Source organism: Cryptomeria japonica, chromosome 3 (assembly GCF_030272615.1).
Source record: "Cryptomeria japonica chromosome 3, Sugi_1.0, whole genome shotgun sequence".
In the NCBI taxonomy this organism is placed as follows: Eukaryota; Viridiplantae; Streptophyta; class Pinopsida; order Cupressales; family Cupressaceae; genus Cryptomeria; species Cryptomeria japonica.
Genome location: NC_081407.1, coordinates 365,143,329 through 365,165,515, shown reverse-complemented (window position 1 = coordinate 365,165,515; position 22,187 = coordinate 365,143,329). Strand labels below are relative to the sequence as shown.

Here is a 22,187-nt window from a genome sequence, read left to right as displayed (position 1 = left end):
AGATTTCCTGCTTCTTCCTTTTCGGAGTAAAAGAAATAAGCCATGGAGGCAAAGTCATCAATTCCCCTCCAGTAGCCGCCGTAGGCAAAGGAGAAGCAGTTTCTATTTGAATCACCGTGGTCATCCTGGGAGGAATATCTGTTTGGACTGCGACAATGGTTTGCTCAATTACCAATGGGCATGAAGATTGCCTCATGAATTCCTCAAAACCAGAAGTGGAAGTATCAATTTCTAACAGGTGGATGCAAGTAGGAATATCCTTCGGAATTTCCAACACAATCTCTTGTTGATGATTCGGAGATGGCTTGTATGCTGAAATGGGAATAGCATTCTGAGGAGACTCGTCCACAAGCAAATCAGGAGGAGAAAGAGGCGTCTCAATGGATACTGGAGGAATGATCTCATGAGGCGAGTCTGAAACCGGAGACTTAAGAGCATCATCAGATTGCTGCCCTTCTTCTGGATTATCCAGATCAATCACCTGAACATGGAACCGTGATTTTTCCTTCCCACGAACTGTCGTCTCCTCAGGAGGAAGCACTACTGCACGACTGACTCGCAACTTGATCCTTGTGCCCGAAGATGATGCACCCTCCTTGTTGTCAACCTGAATCTTAGACTTACGTCCAAGAGGCCCCGTAGAATCATCTTCTTTTCCAACCTTGATTTTTATAAGTTTAGCAGCATTATTTTTCAACCATGCGTTAGTGTTAGCCAAGATAGGCTGAAAGCTCTCAAGGATGGATATGCACTCTTTGTGCGACCATTGGATCAAAGGAAGTGGAGCTTCCTCAACCCTCCCTGAAATGTATTCAGGATCAAGTATGTGCCCATCATCAATCATCCCTTGTGGGATATACACCAAGTTCAAATCAACAATTTGCTCAACAGTGAGCCTACAGTAATCTATCTTCAGAACTTCAACTTCTGTTCGAAGATCTACCCAGATGTCCTCAATGCGATGCACATGCACAAAAAATTTCTTGATCTTCTCCTTCATACTCCTATAATCAAAATCAGCTCTAGGTTTAAACCTTTTGAACTTGATTTCCTGCAGTTTAGTCTCCATGGCCTTAGCTTTCACAGATGTGACAAGGGAATATTGGCCAATTTTCAATGGGTTTGTGGTAGAGATCCCCATTCCAACCTTGTGTCTAGCAGACTGAAAAGTGTGAACAGCCATGATGTGTCTTCCCAACTCCATAAGAATGATCTTATCAGTTGGGTATCTGGGAAGCATATATGGCTGACCACCATAGCATCCAATTCTCATATAGGTGAAGGTGGGAAACTGTAGAAACAAACATCCATACTTGTACACCTTTTCCCATGCCTCATCTGATACTCTCTTGTTCCTGAGATTTCTGTCAAACTGACATATGAAATATCCGAAGAATGCATCTTGGACTCTTTTGAAATGCAGTCTGTTGGGTCTCAACGACAACTGGTCATAATATTCCCAAACTGGTATAAGTGAGCGATTACCCTTGGTAGAAAGACCTAGAAAGTGTCTAAGTGATGTTGCCAAATATACCAAATATGAATTCATGAAGAAGGTCATGGTGGTAGGAACTGTTGCAAGTTGTTTGCACAGGGCATCGCTGATGACTTCTCCCCATGAAATGTGATAAGACCGTCTTATGAACATGATGAACTGGTACATCCATGGCTCAAAGACATTGGAATGCTCAAGGCCCATCATCCTGCTGAGAAGAGTTATGGTGTCTCCTATTTCCCATTTGAAATCACAGCGGTACAACTTCGCCCACCTTGAGAAGGAGGCTCGTGGCTCTTGGATCCACCTATTGATATGTCGCTTGCAATCTTTGTCCCTCTTCACGTAATACTCTGCTGCACTTTCTTTGGAGATTTCCATGTAAACAGGTGCAAGAGGTATTCTGGAGACCTTCTCGATTGTATCTGCATCAAGACGAATTATAGCTTCGCCATCATCATTTTTGATGATTCTTGTCTCTTTATCAAAATGATGGGCACAGGCAAGAATAAACTCAGGTTCTAGGGCAGCCACCGGGAAAGTAAATGCATGATAGATATGGCTGTCCAACAGCCGCTGCAAGTTATTATCCTGTGGATCTTCTACCCTCTTGACGAATTCCGACATATCCATGTGCCCTATTTCCGTATCTTTGATATGATCCAAAGGGGAAGAAACTTGGGAATGTGCAACCTCGCTCTGATATTTGTCATATTTGTATTTCATCTTCTTTGGAGCTAGAGATGCCGACAAATTTGACACTGATTGTGAACCTGGAATACTGTGATGAGGACTTAAAAGAGTTATGGCAACATCATAGTCAACTGCAAATATCATTCTTCCTTCTTCAAATGGGAAAAACTTCGATTCTTGAACTTCAGGATTTTGTGAGAGGAAGAGGTGAAATATATGGAAATAGGAAACTCTTGACTTTGACCAATTTCGGATCTTGGGGAATCGCAAGTATACAAGTTGGAAAGAACATACATGCAATCGGGGTTTTAAAACCCGATGCAAGTACACTTGTAATTTTGCAAATGAAGAAATGGATGGAAAATGAGAATTTGACTTGTGGAAAATGACGAAAATGGAAAGTACGGATATGGGAAAAATGAATGGATAGAAATGGGAAAATCCGAGAATGTCATTTTCATGAAAATGGGAAGAACTCTTCAACATGTAATCTGGTTTTTAAAACCCGATTTTGAACGGGAGGGGTATTTCACACTTTTCAACTTGGAATTTTAACCAAAAATGGTTAAATTCCTTAACTGTAAGGGAAGAACAAGAATTTCCAGCGAACTTGTAATCGGGATTAAAAATCCCGAATACAAGTAAAGAGGGAAATATGGGAAGAACAATGCAATCCAAAAATTGCATTCCAAGGGGAAGATTTCTCTCACAAAAACCGATTTTTGGGGGAAGAACAACATATTTCCAAAAATGCAACTAAGAAAGAAAACTAAGAAAACAAGAAAATAATAAAATGAGGGAAAGAAAGGAAAGAGAACATACCTTTCTTCAAACTGAAAATGCTTCTCCAAAGATGCAACAATCTTTGGAATGAAGAAGCTAAAACAATAAATAGAGACCAAACCCTTGCCACGTTTTGCAAAATGCTTGGAACCTCTTTAACCCTCAACGCCTTGGCATGAAAGGCAAAAACGAACTAGGAGACTGCAACTTCGTGGAGATTTGGTCCACCAAAATGTGGCATTTTGGAAACACGTGGTTGCTAATTTGGAGCAAAAAACCAGTAAATGCAAACCCAAAATAGAGTGACAAGTGGTTTCAAATGCATAAGAATAGGGTAGAAACCAAAATGCCTCTCCTTCCTAGAAGATCTCCACAAAAATCTGCTTTGAAATCTTCAAAAACTGTTTTTCCTTGCAATTCGGGTTTTTGGGAGAGAAGAACAAGTTCGAATTTGCACTTACATGTGAAAATCGGGTTTTTTAGAACATATGACAAGTTCTAATTTTCACTTTTTCACTTACAAAGCCAAATTTGGGTTTTTTGGAGAGAGAAAAGTTTAAAATTGCAATTTTTCACTTACTAGGCAAATTCGGGTTTTTTGGAACAAAATGCAAGTTTAAAATTGTCAAAAATGTACTTTATGTGTAAAATCGGGTTTTTTGGAGAGAAATGCAAGTTTTACTTACTTGTAAAAGGGAAATAAAATCCCTACAACAAGTTAGAATTGCTTGCACACATGTAATGGGGGTTTAAAATCCCTATTACATGTAAAAACCATTAAAGTAGGGGTTTTTGGAGAGAACAACAAGTTTACTAAAAAATCCCTATTTTAACTAAAAAAGACCAAAAAACAATAAAAATGATAAAAACAATAAAAGGGAAATTTAAAACAAATTACAAGTATTCATCCTTGAATAAAAGTGCACATGTAATAAGCCAAAAATTCCCCTACAAAGACCAAAACAATGGATATCATTAAAACTTGCAGTTTGAAGAAAATTCTCCACTTGCAGTCGGGATTTTAAAACCCGAAATTAAAGGAAAGACATAGAAAACGAACCCAAAATTCGACGAAATTCGAAACATAGTTCGAAGATGGACTGAGGATTAAGCCAGTCCAAGGATTAGTCGAAATTATGCCTCGGGAAGCGTGTCATAGAGTAAATTTTTTATGTAGTGGTGTTTCATTTTTGGAAACAAAAATGAGGACAACAACTGGCTCTGATTGGGGAATTCTTTCATTTATCCTTCAAGATTGTGAAAGAAAAGAATCCAGAACTCTAAGTGCCTTCCTCTTATCCATTGGGTCACAGAGTCAAACAAAGCAAAAACAAACAACTAAAAGACAGAAAACAAACAAGAGAAAGACATTATTTACAAGAAGTTACCTCAAACCTTCATTCAAAGTAATGCTTCAAATGCTGACCATTATAAGGCAGCGCAAATGGTGTACCATCATGATAAGCCAAGATAAAACTATCTTCTCCAGCAACACGGTGAATAGTGAAGGGTCCTCTCCAAAGAGAATCAAAATTTGCCATGTAAACCTTTCGGTTCTCTTCGATTATCCTAAAGCAAAACACGATCACCAACTTAGAATCCTCTTTGCTTTGTTTTCTTATCAAAAAGAACTTTGAATTGTTGCTGATGCTGAGCAATCCGATCTACCACTTGTGTTCTTTGTTCTTCCAACTGCGAAAGATACATGATCCTTTTGTCTAAAGCATTCTCATAAGTTTGATCTTCAATTGCTTTAGCCAACTTGAGAGCAGGAAGTTCCAAAGTGATGGGTATCTCTGCATTGATTCCATAAAGAAGCTGAAATGGTGACATACCAATAGCCCTTTTGGGTGTAATTCTGTCCGCCCATAAAGCATCAAAAAGAGCCTTATGCCAGGACCTTTGATTTTCCTCCACAAGCTTGCGAATAATAGTAATCAAATTTTTGTTACTTGATTCCGCCTGACCATTACCTTGGGGATAATAATCGGATGAATGAGTTAACAAGATACTATATTCAAAGCAAAATTGTGAAATTTCAGAGGAAGAAAAGGTGGCTGCATTGTCAGTCACAATTTTGAATGGAACACCACACCTGGAAATAATATTCTCCTTGAGGAATCTGCATACTATCTCTGAAGTAACGTTCTTTACCGATATTGCTTCCACCCACTTGGTGAAATAATCGGTAGCAGTAAGGACATATGAATGACCTGCACTTGAAGAAGGATTGATCACACCAATGAAATCAATGCCCCATTGCGGGAAAGGCTCTTTAACAATAACTAGCTTCAATGGTAACGCTGCAAGCTTTTGTTTGCCCACAAACTGTTGACAATGTATACATTTACGCACCCATCGGAAAGCATCTTGAAAGAGCATAGGCCAATAATACTTAGCTCTAAAAATTTTGTGAGCAGTCACTGGTGCAGAAAAACGTCCACAACAAGCCTTGTCATGGAAAGATTCTAGCAATTTAGTTTGTTGTGCTTTGTCAACACAATGAAGGAAAGTACCATCGATTGCTCTTTTGTACAAACCTATATCCCATAACACAAAGTTCGCAGCTTTCAACTTGATACTTCTTTTTTCCTTGAATGACAAATATTGTGGACATTCACCATAAGTGAAGCAAAATGCTATATTAAAGTACCATTCATCAGTAGTACTCACAAACAATACCTTGGGAAGATCTTCAGAAACATCCAATTCTCGCTCCTCTGGAATACCTTCCGACATCAGCTGAGAGAGTCCTCTTCCTCGAACAAGCTTTGTAGGCTTAATCTCCAAATCATACTCTTGGATTTTAGCAATCCAATTTCCTCTCTTTGTGCCAAACTCCTATTGTGTTAAGATAGACTTGACTGATGTATCAGGGACTGATGTATTAGGGACTGATGTATGAGAATTCAGGATGTAAAAACGGAAGTTCTTGACTGCTTTAACAACCGCATAGGCATTCTTCTCAATAGAGGAATACTTGAGTTCAAGAGATTTTAAAGGACAACTCATGAAAGCAATAGGAGATTCAATCCCTTCTGAATTTTTCTGCATCAGAATAGCCGACAGAGTATGCTCGGAAGCATAACTATACATGATGAACTCCTTGGTGTAGTTGGGACAAACCAACACGGGTGCATGAGCGATTGCATCTTTGATTTCATTGAATGCTGCTTTTCCTTTAGAATTCCAATGGAAAGCAGACTTTCCTTTCATCATATCCACAATATGACGAGTCTTTTCTGCAGAGTCAGGAATGAATCTTCGCAAAAAATTTACCTTACCAAAGAAGGAATGAACAACAGTCTTATTGGATGGCAAAGGGAGATTCTGAATAGATTTAACCCTCTCGAGATCAACTTTTATTCCCTCCTTGGAAACAATATGACCAAGGAGTTTTCCCTCAGTCACCCCAAAAACTGACTTCTTGGGATTAAGGGAGATGTCATGCTTGCAACATCTTTCAAGAACATCTTGTAAGTGAAAAAGATGATTCTCATGATCTTTAGAAAAAACAGTAAGATCATCAAGATACACTACAATATACCTTCCCACAGTCCCATGGAAAGCCAATTCCATAGCTCGTTGGAAAGTAGCCCCTACATTGATCAACCCGAAAGGCATTCTGCGGTATGCAAATGTACCCCATGGAATAGTAAATGCAGTCTTATGTTGATCAGGTTCACTAACCTCAATCTAATTGTATCCCGAAAATCCATCTAGCATAGATAGCATTTCGGAACCTGTCACTGTTTGCAAAACTTGATCCATGATTGGCAATGGATAATTATCCTTGAGTGATAGCTGATCAAGATTTCTGAAATCAACACATATACGTATTTCTCCATTCTTCTTACGCACCGGCACTATGTTCGCCAACCATGTTGAATGATGGATGGGAAAAATAATCCGGGCATCAAGCATTTTTTGAATTTCAGAAAGAATGGTACCTGAAATCTTCGGATTATACTGGCGTTGCTTTTGTCTGAAAGGTTCTGCACCAAGCTTGAGAGGAATGTCATGCTGCACTTCCTTGGGTTGAAAGGATTTTAGATCATCATATGAATATGCCAAGACATCACGGTATTGGCGCAAAAGCTGAATAAACTGATCTCTCTCATCTGAAGTAAAGTTACTGCCAATATTGACAAACTTTAGATCTTCATCTGAACCAATATTATATTTCTCATATCCCATACGAGAATCAACACTTTCTTGTTGTCGTCTCTTGATACAACGATCATGTCGATTGAAAAGGTTTTCAAGAGAAACCAACCCCTTGGGAATCTTATTTCCTTTCAGCTGAAGAATATTTTCATCTGACTCGGATGATGTTTCAGACATTGAATCAGATGAAAAAGAAGTAGGAGAATTACTTCCTTCAAAATATAGGTTGTTGAAACCATCTTCTGCTTGCAGGAAATTGTTAATATGCTTGTCATCATTAAAAATCTGCCAATGATCCCAATTGTCAGGCACACTAGGTCGGCAGATTATCTCAATAATATATTTATCTTGACCAAAGTCAAGATGGGGAATTAACGAAGTAGCTGAAACAGCAAGAGAATCAGCCCTATCATTGTATTCACGAGGAACAACTGAGATATTAAAAAAATCAAAATCTTCAATATTTTCCCATACCAAATTGCGGTAATACTTGAGTCTATCATTCTTAGTTTGATATATGTTTCACACTTGACAAACAATTAATTCTGCATCACCCTGGGCATGAAGATTTCTGATTCCTCTTTTCAATGCAATGCTCATTGCTAACAAAAGCGACTCATATTCAGCCGTATTATTAGTTAGGAAATTGCAGCTTGAAAGAGTAAGGGAAGATCTCCCCCTTAGAAGATATAAGAACTACACCAGCTCTGGATCCATTTGTGGCGCAACTGCCATCAAATTCAAGAGTCCACACATCATTTGAACTGCTATTTTCATTGGAATAATTAGAGCTGCCTTCATCCGAAGCGGATGCATTATGAAAAGAAAAGTTGCTATAATGCAATTTCGGGAAGGGTGGACTGTAATGTCCCCTCCTTGACCATTATATATAAAAATTATCAATTAATAATATAGAAACTATTATTAATTAATATAATAATTATCAACAAATGATTACTTGGAATCATTAAATATTTATTTATTTATTAAATAAAAATTAATTCTTCTTGAAATATTTAAATAAAATAAATTAATATTATATACTTTGAAAATATTATAAATAAATATTACACATTAATAAAATAGTGATATTTAAATGTTTGATCAATAACAATGTGTAAACTGTAATTGATCAATGATAAATTAATAAGTAAACATTCATTATCATAATAACAATGTAATTTAAAACAAACATAAGAATAAATAAAGACCAAGGGGACTGCAGGTGTTAGAGTTATCCCCTAAGCTGTAGACAATGATAATTAGTCAATATCAATAATAAATTGGTTAAGTCAGTCTAATGTTAATCATCAACAATAATAGGGAGTGGTTTACTAAGTTTCAATGGGAGACAACTACACAAGCAAACTAATCACCAATGCCTCCTAAATAACCCAAAAGACAAGATCTGATTAGCAAACCAATTATTATGATGAAGGTCAGATGTGTCCTATCAACATATCAATGTTAAGAACTGATACGTGGTTGTTATTGAGATAACAAACCTCATCGAGTATATTATGAAAAGGCACTTTAGATTAAAGACGTCAATTCCTAAAAGAAGCGAACATGTCTTTTGAATGATTCCTCTCCCACACTATAAAGAGTTCGTGGTAATTAATTGAAGGGGGAAGGAAGAAAAATACAGGAATGTCTTACAAGCCATTTTTCATTATCAACAAACATGAAGGGAAAAATAGGGCATGGCAACGAACAATCGGGAATATAGACCAGATTAGAACTGTCATTAAGTTTCAGGGGGTATCATCCTTGTTCTCGATGGTATGCATAGGATCGTGTTTAATATGTATGCTTAATATTTGAAGCCCGATAACATTCCTATGCAAAATTTAATAGTAATATAAATCTAGAAAATAATAATAATATAATTATAATAATAATAATAATTATTATAATGTTTTGTAAGTTCTGCATCTGCAGTAATATAATGATAATATCTGAGAATAAATAATGTATATAAACATATATAAAATTATATGTATATAAATAATAAAAATTAGATAGAATGTTTAAGATATATCAGGAAGAAGCCAAGTATGTCGAGATGGATTAATTATGGTTAAAACAAGCCAAAACTTAGTAGGGGACATTACAAGTGATACGACAGGAAGGGAGACGGGAGGATAGCAAGCGGACTACGGTCTAGGAGCTTCAACAATAGACTGCAAACTACGACAGGTAAGTGATGTCTGCGGTTCACAGAGGATATATATGTGTGTGCACGTGTGTGCCACACACACACATATATAGTAATGAATATTTTAATACATGTTACTGAATAGTTCTAAATATATGTTAATGAATATTTGTGAATATACGTTAATGAATAGTCATGAATATATGTTAATGAATTTTCCTGAGAACATGTTAATGAATATTTTCTGAATATATGTTACCGAATACATGTTCATATAGGAATATGTAAATGTAGATTATGGAATGACAATGATAATGAGTTGTAGAATGTAATATGAATGATGTGGCTATATGATGGAGGCTATTGCGAAGAAATTCCCTTAGTCTGATGCAAGGGTTATGATAATCCCTGGTAGGCAGTATATACTGAGTATCTATATGCATATATGTTATGGCTTGGTTGATAGAGTTCATCCAAGAAGAGACGGATCTGGTCGGTCCTCTCTGGTAGACTTGGATGATGAGATGCATCATCCAAGACAAGGAATTGATCATATATGATGGTCTTCCTGGTATGGCTTGGGTGTAAGAAATTACATCCAAGACAGGAATCGAATTAACCTTCGATTTCCTAGTATGGCTTGGGTGTAAGAAATTACATCCAAGACAGGAATTGAATTAACCTTCGATTTCTTGGTATGGCTTGGGTGTAAGAAATTACATCCAAGACAGGAATCGAAGTAATCGTCGATTTCCTGGTATGGCTTGGAACCAAGATGGGTTCCAAGAAGGTGAGCTTCACAGCCGCCTAAGGACATGTCCCAGTACTGCACTGGTATCCTTTTTATTAAATAAGAATTGAGATTAGTGTTAATTAAGTAATTGAAGTTTAATTGCAAATTAGATTAGTTATATATATATATATTTGTTGTATTCTAACAATCTGTTTTGCAGGGCAATGATCTCTAACTAGTAGGGACATTACAATCCAAGACTTTCATTGTGATTGAGGCAAGGAGTTTTCTAGGGGTAGTTCAATATTTGAGAAAGCTTATCAAATCACATTCCATAGTTGTAGTGCTTTATATTCCCTGATGGCAATTGGTAAGTCTTTTATATGGGGTAGATTTCAACAAAAGGCATTTGTTTAGCAGAAGTAAAAGATTAGCAAGCCAGTGGTTTCGGCAATACCTAGCTTGCAACTACTATTTTAGGTAGAGACAAATTTTAATGATTGTGTGTTGGAGGCTCTTTTATTACAACTATGTAAGCTTGTTTGTTGGCATTAAGATTTATTTCGTGGAGCACTTTAGATATATTGCTCACATAATGAATTGTATATCTTTGTTTGAGCAAAAATTAACTAGCTTGCCGGTTCGGGTTCGAAGAACCGGTACGGCAAAATTTTGAAAAGGGGTTTGGGTTCGTTAGTACAAAAACATGTGAATTATATATATATATTTGTGTAGCCTATAAGCATGAATTAAGATTAGCATGTCACATAGCATCCTATAAACAACAAAACAAACAAACTTGTAATCATAGCATCATGATCATACCATAATAGCATCATATACATCAAGTTTAATATCAAAATGACAAAATATTCAAGTATCATTGTTTCAACTTTCAACAATATAAAGTTTAATCATCAAATGGATCAGCTAATTCATCCTCCTCCTCCTCCTCCTCATCATCATCATCATCATCATTGACATTGACATTAGATGAGCCAATGCCACTTGCACTTGCACTTGCACTATAAGTTTGCTCGCTCTCCGAGTCATAAAGTGTCAATGCAAGGAGTTGAGAAGCGGGAGCATCCAAATCAGTATGCTCTAGCTCTATATCCCACATCTTCGTTTCTCCTTGTGTGTAGTCACATTGTTTGTGTGAAAGAAAATGTAGGTTGGAATGCACATATACTAAATTCTCCGCTCTTTTTGATAGCAACCTATTGCGCTTTACTGAGTGGATGAAAGAGTATGTGCTCCAATTTCTTTCTGAAGCAGATAAACTAGTAACCTATGAAGACAAAGTATACAATTAAAGTTATACTTTAATATAATTAAAATTAAAAATTACTAGCAACCTATAAAGACAAAGTAAACTATAATCAAACTTGTGATAAATTTTAATTAATTAAACTTACTTGTGATAAAACTTTTACAGCGAGGGGTTCTAGGTGTTGGAAGCATGCACCATGGAAGTACCACCAGCTATGAGCATCTTTCTTGGATATATAATGAAGAGCATCAACACTTAGACCATTCCTATTTGTGAATTCTATGAACTCATTTGTAACATTATCTCGCAAATCATCATCAAGATATAGTCTAAGAAATGTTGCCTTGTACCCATCAGATACTTCTAGATCTCTCCATGGTGGAATCCTTCCTGGTTTATCAAGAAACTAATTGCTATAGTACTTTGGTGTCAAGGCATAGGCAAGAAGATGCAAAGGAGTGGTCATCTTATTCCACCTTTCTACAATAATTGCTTTCACTTCTTTGAAGAATTTCTCCTCGGGGTCATTCTCTTTTGCATTTATAGTGAACTTTATTTTTTCAAGCATTGAGTCAATGCCATCATAAATCTCACCAATGCAAGGCCTATCCATGTCGGTATAGCGAATCATACTCATAATGGGCTCAGTGATACTTAGGAGATATGTAACAAGATCCCACCATTTCTCATTCAATATTCTCTCCCTAATTTTTTCTGCCCTCTCACTGCTACTTTGCTTCCATACAGTCCAATTGTTGTTGATCACCATATTGCATAGTGCCACTCTAACTTTCACAAGTCGTCTTAAGATGATTGTGTTTGATGCCAAACCGGTCTCAGCAACCTATAACACAAATTAATGCCAAAATGATTAAAAAAAAAACAAAAAATGTAAAATTAAATTACTATTTCACTTACCTTCAATAGCTCCAAATTCGAAAAGGATCTAAAAATCCCTTGAGACATGGTGTTTTGTGATGAAAATCTGGATGTCCTCAGCCTCTGCATACACATCTCTAATCCATTTTACTTTAGTCCCAATCCTTTGTAGCATAAGATTGAGTGAATGGACCGCACAAGGTGTCCAAAAGATGTGATCATAGCGTTCCTCAACCAACAAACTAGGAGCTCTACAATTTATTGCATTGTCCGTTATGACTTCGACAACATTGCAGGGTCCCACTGACTCAATGGTAGAGATGAGAATTTCTGCAATAAATTGGCCATCTTTTACTTGGCCCTCACAATCCACAGCTTTCAAAAACATTGCCCCTTTAAGGGACATCGCTATGACATTGATCAAGGGACGATTTTTAACATCTTTCCACCCATCTGAAACAATTGTTACACCTGTCTCAGCCCATGAATCCCTTATGGGTTTCAATGCATCTTCAACCCTCTTTGTCCAAAAATGTTCCAAGTACCTTCTCATAACTTGGGCCCTTATACCCTCTTGGAGCTTCATTAACACTTTTTATCATTTGCTTCCAATATGGGGAGCAAACAACATTGAAAGCCGGCCCATTTGCATAAATGCACCTTTCTACATCTTGGTCAGCAATGTCTCTACTCTCATTTTGAAATGCGGTTTCTAAAGGCCCCTTTGTTATTTTGCATGTCAAGAGTGGTTCACTTTTAGGTTCATTTGTGGAAAAGGGGTGGTCTTCTACTACAACATCAGGATTAGATGGGGGCTCGCATTTCCCTTGTTTTCTTTGGTGCAGTTTGATTCAATCTACGGGCTTCTCTCTCTTCTGCCTCCTAATGCTCCCTAATATATTTCATCACTATCTCATCTGGTATAGGTTTACCATCTTATACAAGGCATTTTTTGATGCCTCTTTCTTTTATTCCACACAAATGGCCTACCACCCGATAATATGAACTATTATGTTCAATACCACATCCTTGGCATCTCCAATGGAATCCCCCACCTCCTGGAAGTGGTTTTAAAATGTCAACATACTTCCATAAGGGAGAATTTGGATCATTTCTTTGTTTTGTAATTGTTTGTTCATTGCCAATGGAGGAAGAGGTAGATGCCATTCTAGTTCCTATGGCAAGAAATAACATAAACATATTCAAAAACAAAAACAAAATAATGAAAAACAATTAATGTTTCATGTTTGACAATTTGTGAAACAAAAATAGTTGGAAAAAAATGTTAACAAACCTACCTCTTGTAGCCAATGGGAGCTTGCAAATGTATCGAAATGATGCTGCAACACTTGTTGAAACTTCAAAAATCAGCCTTCAACTCTTATTTGATCTTGGAAGCCAAATTTTGTTCACCCTTTCTTCAACCTATTGTCAAAAAACTTCTGTTTGCAACACAAATGAGGAGAAGTGAGGCAAGATTATCTTTTAGAAGTCACTTTTAGGGTATAAAATTCACTTTTTACATGGTGGATTCCAAAAAAAAATTAAATTTTGCGTAAAATATGGCTTTTTGAGCTGCCCAGCCGCCGAGTTCGACCTGGGTCCACTCAGGGAGAAATCCGAACTAAGGTCGGACCGGACCCGAACCAGGGGTGTCTAGGGGCGAACCCAATAAGCTAGACAATTAACTATATCAATTATAAATTAAAAATCATATATCTATTGTACAACTTGAGTTGGCCTAGTGGTGGATAACTTGTGCTCTTGAAAGAGAGGTCACAAGTTAAAATCCCACCAGGTGGTATGGTATGTATACCTTATCGGCTTCGGCCCATTACGGATCAAAAAAAATAAAAATCATATATCTATATCTACATATATTAAATATGTCTTTGAATGTTTACGGTTGTGGTGGAAAAACTCCATTGGTGAGGTAGCCACCAAGGTACAAACCCCTACTAGGCCATTGAGATCGTGGGCTTTCTACCTTTGTTGGGTCGTTGAGCTCGTGGGTTTGCACAAGTGAAGTGTGGGGAATGATGAACCCCCCGAAAATGGACAAAATAACAAACTTTTTCAACGTTTATTCCAAATTGACTCTAATTTTGTCTTAGACCAACCCTATTTCTAAGCAATTCGGTAATTTCACACGTTTTTCTAGGATTTTGCAAGTTTTTACAATGATTTTTTTCACCTTTTTGCCATTTTTGGGATTTTTAACAAGATTTTAACGTGATTTAAATGCAAAAAAATCTTTGAAAATTGAGTCAACGCTTGGTCAACAATTTTTTCGTGAATCGGGATTTTTTCGGGGAATAAATCAGCTAGCTGTAGTATTCAGGATTAATCGGGTATAATCACGATTGTTTGTAGACTACTTCATTGTGTTATAGGATTCAAATAAAGGCTTTCGAGAAAATCCAATTATTCTTAAAATATAAAAGTTATCTAATGAAGTTCTTGGAGTGGCAGATAGATGCACAGCTGAGAGCAGCAGTCAAGCATGCTCAGTAACTAAGTGACCTACAACAACGTAAGGCAGGAAACATTGAAGTTTCATTCTGATTAATGATATGGTTTGGTACAAAACAGTTCATCTCAGAACAGAATACCAAGGCAGATTTGGATTGGTAAAAGAACATACCATATGGGGAAAAATGGCAAAACGAAGAATCCCAAGGGAAGTTGAATCAATTCTTATTTTCTTTCATAGGCGAGGCCCTTTCAAGTCCTTTGTATAGCTCATTTGTCAATATCTCAGCATAAATATAGCCCCTAGGGGAAGTTAAAAGCACTCAAGAAGATTTGAGTACTGCTAAAAGTGAACTAAGGTGGTACATACTCTAGGCAAGCACTGCACAGATTAGAACAGCAGTCAAAACACAGAATAAGAAAGTAACCCACAGCTTGGTAAGCTAGAGAAGCAATTAAAAATCAGTCCAAAGTGACAGTTCGGCTTGGCAAAACATGCACATCATGGAATACAGTACCAATACAAGTTTTGCTTCGTACAAGAGCATAACACATGGGACAAAATAGTGAAACCAATCATCCAATGGTAAGTACAGTGAATTTCTATTCTTTCTTTGTGTAAGAGAGACATTTAGAATCCTTTTCACAACTCATTTGTCCACCATTTTACATAAATTAACCCCCTGAGCATCAAGTAAAGACATTCCAGAAGACCCATGTATTGATAAAAGTGATCTAAGGGTGTTCTTAAAATATAAGAGAAATTGTAAGTGAATGCAGCAGAAAACCAAGTTGAATAAGCAAGCAATCCACAACAAGCTAAGCTAGGAGAGCATTCTAGAGATGAACAAAAGCTACACTTCATTTAAAGGCTTAAAGTGAGCTATTAGTTTGTAAAATCTTGCAAGATGATAGTGGTGATGATTAATCTTAGCTTCACTAGTCTCGAGTTTTCCTGCATAGTATTTCTTGAATGTAAATCACACTGTTAAACTCTCTTTTCAGGCGTGTTCTGTTTCACTTTCTTGTTTAAGTTCATTCTATGCATCTACTTCACTATCTCAAGATTCTCAACCATTCAAGAAAACATCGAGTTTATATGTTCAACTGATTACATGCAAAGTACTTGTTCGTAGCAACTAATACAAGTTGCTGTTGAATTCAACCTCAAATTAGTTAAAGAATTGGCATACTATTGGAATAAAGAAGAGTTGCATGTTGGTGATAGCATAAAAGGTATACAAATCTGATATATAGCCATTTCACATGTGTGTGTGTTCTCATGCGCAATTGCAAAGTAGTTATGTGAAGTACATAACAGCCATATAGCTGTGAATGTATCATTTAGAAGCCTCAGAATGTTGTTTCAATGATATTAAAACTTCCATATATCATGTAAGGAAAGATAAATCTGTGTTGGTGAATCATTTATTGAATTACCGAAGAGAAATAAGTCACATATCTAAGGACTGAAGTTTCAACATTTCTCTGAAGCTGAAAGCCAATTGTAAAATTTCTTCTGACATAAAAAAATATATCACCAAGATATTTAGAATTTAGATACCTGTGGCACACATCACATGACACTATAATCTATTATTAAAGATTCGCTGTATGTAATATTTACCATGCATCCAAAACTTTTTAATTCATATAAATTGGAAGGACTATAGGTCCTGACCACTAACCATGTTTTTACAATCCTATTCACTAAGACTCTATAGTTCAAAGCTAGAAAGAAAAAATGGGTACACTATGGGGTTCTTTATATAGGATGCTATTATTCTCGAATATGCAATGGCATTAATCTTATAAGTGTTAAACATAAAAAGACATGCAATCAATTGTGTTCAATTGAAGCCTGGCAGCCAGGGTGTATAGGGTAAAATTGGCAAGACTGTCAGCCTATCAAACCTGCTTTTTAAAAAAAAACATTATTAAAAAAAATGCATTAAATTTTAAAAATGAGTTCATTTAATAGCCCATGTATTTTCATATTTTTTATGTTTTTTCAAAGAAAAAACTCTGCCATGCTTTAAGGTTCAATTCACCATGTTCTTCCCATTCTACACCCATGTAATTATATTCCATGTACAATTTCAGTTTGCTGTGCCAATGCTGTCTAAATGTAATACTATAGCATAAACCAACAAATTGTCTGGAACAAATTAGCAGACCTGATTATTACACCATCCATCTTAATAAATATGTAACAGGAAACATACCAATACCAACACGGACACCAACTCTCAGCTCCGAAAAGTCTATATTCCATTCTAAGAATGGTAATAATGGTTTGGAAGTAAGTGGTGAAGACTCTAACACTCGATTCCATGAAGTAATTATGTCAACAGATTTTGAATGATCCATCCCTCTTACAGACACAAGATTCTTCTGAAATTCTCGTGGCGATGAAGGTACTGAAATAGCCCTATGAGAGTGTTTTTCAGGATCCTTTGAATAACTGGATTCTGTCCTTTCTCTAGAACTGCTTCCTTCATCACTGGCAACGAAGTTCAGTGCCTGAAGACAAAGCTGTGTTAGCCTGAACAGTATTTCGAAAGATAAAACTTACAGTTGTTTGCCTTTAGCATCACATTTTCAAACTTGATTTAACTAGTATGACAAGAAAACAATTTAAAGACAGAAAAATGTTGTTTAAATCTACAATGTTTTAATCAGATATGGAGGTATGTAAAAACTAAAATTTATGAAATTCCCCAGAAAGTTCAAAACTGACACCCATAAAGGAAGATCAAAATGCAAGTTTAAGGTCAACTTTCACCAGTGTCTGTATCAATATAAACATGACACTAAATACCTACAGATGTGAACAACAATAAAGTAAACCGAAAAACAAGATTTTAAGTCTTTAACCAACCAGAATCAATAAATGCAGATGGAATAGCAATGGTTCAATAATAGTAAAGAAATTTTATGAAAACAATTACTTCAAAAAATTATATATAAGTTATGAAACTTTCCTAGAACATGATAAGCAGTGCAAAAGGTTGTCAGTGCTGTTACAAAAGGTGAGAATATAGCTGCTATTATAAATCAGTGTTATCTTTAGTTATGAGGGCGTAACTGCCATTTGTTGTAACTTCTGTCTATTTTTAGTTTGTACCTACTTTATCTGTACACTATTTTCAATAATACAAGGTTGTGCTCTCTCTCTCTCTCTCTCTATCTCTCTCTCTCTCTCTGAGTAAACACCTATTTCTCTCAATCTCATTCACTTTTAGCTCTTTAGTATATAACAATATCATTCTATGTGCAGTCTCTAGCAAAACCCAATAACAATGCAAGACACCAGTAACAGAACTTGATTAATGCAATATTGTATTTACATAGAACTACAAACTGCATGACAGTCTCTTTCTTTAGTAACTTATAAGTTCACATTCTACTTCTTTGCAATTAAAATATTGCTTTGCTTCACGCCTACATAAACCAGATTCAGCATCAAAAATTGATGTCATCTATTTGCTTCTTAAAGTTGAACAATAATTGCTTTGGTTTGGTTTAGTTACTTGTTGGTTGAGTTGGGAAAGTGGTTAATAGGTTTTGTTTTTGTTCGATCAATGGAGTAGTTACTAGGTTTCCTTGGCTGATGATAGGAGCTTGGGTGCACTCCAACGGTGCATTTAGGTTGTACTTACTTATTTGATCTGGCATGCTTCAGTTATTTGTTTTTCAATTTTTTGTTAATGGATCCCTCTATGAATGATAGGAAGCTACATGTTGTCTGACCGTGTGTCTGGTTGTCATTGCCCCTTCTTGAAGCAAAGTTAAAGTGTACATATTTGACTATGCCAAGTCTAAAAGTTATTAGTCCAAGCTTGAGCAATATACAGAAAAGGACACATTAAAATTCATTATGAAAAATCAAAAACTAAAATATTTCTCAGATCCTCTTGAATCTTAGTTGACCACCACTGAAGGAGAAAAACATGACAAAAAGGGTTGTATTTGTCAGGAGCCTAATTGCCTAGCCCATCCGCTACTTTATTGCATTCTCGAGGAAAATGGTTGAATCGAACCTCCTGAAATTTGTCCTGCAAGCTTTGAATCTTCCTCCACTCTCTTTGCAAATTTTTTCTATGGATACCTTAGGATTAGATAACAAAATGATAATTACCTTTGAATCAGATTGAATTTGAAGTTTTTGCAACCCAATTTTGAAAGCCTCTTGCATCCCTTACTAAACAAATTTAATCTTTGGTAATAGTTGGTTATAGTCCCAATTTTTCAGCAAAGAAGAAGGCTACAAAGTTATCTGAATATCTACCAATACCTTTCTGGCTAGCTTAACCTAGATTGTCCCTCGAGGGACTGCCTGTGTTGAATTTACTGAACGCAAAAGGAGGGGCTGTCCAAGGTCTATCCAACTGATATTCTTTTTTAGGTCGAAAGACAGGCATTATTGAAGTCCTCGGTTGCAAAGAGAGATATTTACATAAATTCTCCCGTTTTAAAGTTACAATTTGAGGTAGACAAATCTTAGGTTCAGCTATATTCATATTGATCTTCTCCCAAACATTAATGATATCCTTGCTATCCTGCTAGAAAGTTTCGTCGTCTTTTGCCTTCCAAATGTTCCAAAGCATAAGGATGATGCTAGACTGCATCAAAGGGAGGAGGTTTTGACCCTTAGGCAGACAACTTCTCTATGCTTTAATCAGCTACTGACCCATGGAAGATTAAACACTGTAAAAGCAAATACCATAAGGAGGCTGCACATGGGCATTGGAAAAACCAATGTATGATGGTTTCGATACTTGGAATGTTGCTCTTAGATGCTTCTATCTCTCCATCTATGAAATATTTTTCCAACTCTGTTTTCTCAACCTCCCTCATCAAAAGGTTGTATTGACTTTTCAAGTTGGTTTGGAGGTTGACCCACACTCGTCTAGTAATTGAAGGTGTCGTATTATTTCCACCCAGTAATCATTCACATGATTATTTGAAGTGGAAAAGTTTTGATCTTTGGCTTTTTGGCTACAACACTAAATCCAACTTCGACTTTGAAATGGACTTTAGCCTTGGATTTGTACAATTGGGGTTTCTTTGGCTACTTCTCGTAATTCTCTTCTTCATTCTCTTTGCTCTATCAATCATAAAGATCAATTGATCTCTTGGTCCTGACTGCATTGTGGTCTCTGCCTGAGTTTATTGGAGCCCAAGGGCATGGAGATCTTGTATCAAACCTGATTTATTTTAGTCAGCAATGCTAAATGTTTACTTTTTGATAGAGCTAATACTTGAAATAATGAAAAGACAAGAGTAGTTAAATATGTCTTTATTCACACATGAAGTTCTTTTAGAAGCAGACCAAAGATGGTTAGCCAAGGATTACGATGCATTCATTGACTACACAAAGTCTGTTTAAGAAGCTTAACAATTGCAGAGAAAAACACAATTGTCTACCAACTAACTCCTATAACTACCCTAAAATTTACTTATAAATGTGTGGATGCAACGAATAATTTAATGGCAATGATAAATTGAGATTGCAGAATCAGTATCATAAACAATTATTCTTTAAGGAAAAAGGAACCAACATGTTCAGACTGATTATTCCAAACAGTTTGGCTTTTCTCATCTCCAATTGCCCCTTCTTCACTTTTAACAAGTTGTTCTTGCTTCATTGCTTCTTTCATTGCTCGAACAGCTCTAAGATCCAGGATACACAAAAACAAATTTATTCAAATCAATAACTTAATAAAAATATTAAATAAGGAAACAACAAAGCAAGCAAACTACAAGAGAGTCATCTTAATCTCCAAAATTGAACCACATATGTCCTATATTATGGTAGCCAATTGCCACAAAACCAATCAAACCTTCTATATGAAAACAAGATAATGAGAACACATTTACTGTATCTAAACAAATCATGCACATGTTAAAATGTGTTAAAACAGAGCAGGTATAATATTGGAAAAATAAAAAATTGCCTGCAATCTCCATAACTGAAGATCAAATTAAAAGAGGTTAAACAATGCTTCACATAGTTGTAGGGACATCTAGATATCAAATAATGGACAAGCATTTCAGGCAAATCCAACGATAACCCTCAAATTTCAGTGAGGAAACATTGATGATAAGATATTTAAATATATCAAAAAAAAAAAATTTAAAAATTGACAGGAAAAACTAATCATGAATTTGAGGCAATATTTTTTAAAAACTGAACAGTTAAAAAAAAGCACAATCACTTAAGAAATGGGCAACTGGTTCCATGCTTGAATTTTATTAATTTCTATAACAAATTAAATTTTATGTACATTAAAATTCTATATTTCTCGCATTCTATAGTTAGAAACATTGCAGACCAAAACAGTTATTGTTCTTTAAATAAAATTATAAATGTAAACACAGTTCAATAACTCAGATGTCAAGTTTAGAACACCAAAAATTCAACTGAAAATTCTGAAATATTGAAGCATAAAACATGGAAGAATCTAAGACAATGAACTATAGCATACTTGCAACCATAGCACACACAAAGACATCAAAAGATAAGAATAGGGGTGAACTTGTGTGCACATAAAGTTGGTGCCTGCGAGCACTTGCTAAAGGAAATCATTTTCCTCCAAGAAACCAAAAAACTGTTGAATTGCATTGACATAGAATAAATTGACAAAATACATACAGGGGAAGAGGTAAATTCCAATTGATAAGAAAAAGGGTAAGTCATGACACAAACAACCTATATCACCTTGACTAAACAAAATGAATGAATGTCGCTGCATAAGATATAATTAGCTGTACAACATCAATTCCTGATGAGTATATCAGTTCTGTACCCTCATAGTCATGTTAATTTTAGGCAATAAACAGGTCATCCTCCTTCTAAGGCATGCTCCCCTGAGCTACAAGCACTCGCCATACAGATGTGCATGAAGAAAACTGATCATAGCCCAAAATTACAAAGCATTTAATATGCAATATTTGTCAAATTGTCCCTCCTGAATAATCTAAAAAAACCTCCAAAACTTGTAAATAATACCATTTGAACAATTATTATAGCTTTGTGATTGTAATTAGTATTAATTAAAACACATCTGTTTTGGTATAGGTTCTATGCAATGGAAAAAGAGAGCAAAATGACATTGAACCCATGAAACTGTGAACAGAAACATTGAGGCATCCAAAAACAAATCTGAAATTTTTTTATCACCAAAAATAACATATTTCGAACCTCAAACCTCACAAGTGACTTACTTGTTTTACTCTTCCCTAGCTAACATATATGGGTTCTGTTGTGCTTGGCACATCATCCCCGTCTCTGACGGGGACCCCCTTTTTCAATTCCCTGCTAGCATGTGAGAGAGAAGAATGAACTGTTTGATGTGCTAAGGCAGGGATGAGGTCTGATTTCTACTGGCTCAAACCCCCCTGAATAGCCTAAAGCAAAAACCTAATGCCTGAGTTTATTCCAACATTTGAACAAGGTTTGGTATTTTTCCCCCCAAGAACTTCAGTGTTTTCAAAACGAGAAACTTGCTTACACCCTTGATAAGATTGA

General features: G+C 36.0%; 1 protein-coding gene across 8 annotated transcripts in view; it reads right to left on the bottom strand.

Annotated features, from left to right (window-relative positions):
* LOC131080024 (serine/threonine-protein kinase EDR1) overlaps positions 1 to 22,187 on the bottom strand; it is a 304,024-nt gene that overhangs the window by 57,151 nt on the left and 224,686 nt on the right. For all 8 annotated transcript variants that reach the window (XR_009114112.2, XR_009114111.2, XM_058018115.2 and 5 more), the window contains 2 exons: positions 20,218 to 20,329; positions 16,879 to 17,176 (listed from right to left, as the gene is read on the bottom strand). Coding sequence is in view for 6 of the 8 variants with exons in the window: in XM_058018115.2 (XP_057874098.1) it covers positions 16,879 to 17,176; positions 20,218 to 20,329 (410 nt within the window). In the remaining 2 variants the exon portion in view is untranslated. The remainder of the gene's footprint in view (positions 1 to 16,878; positions 17,177 to 20,217; positions 20,330 to 22,187) is intronic.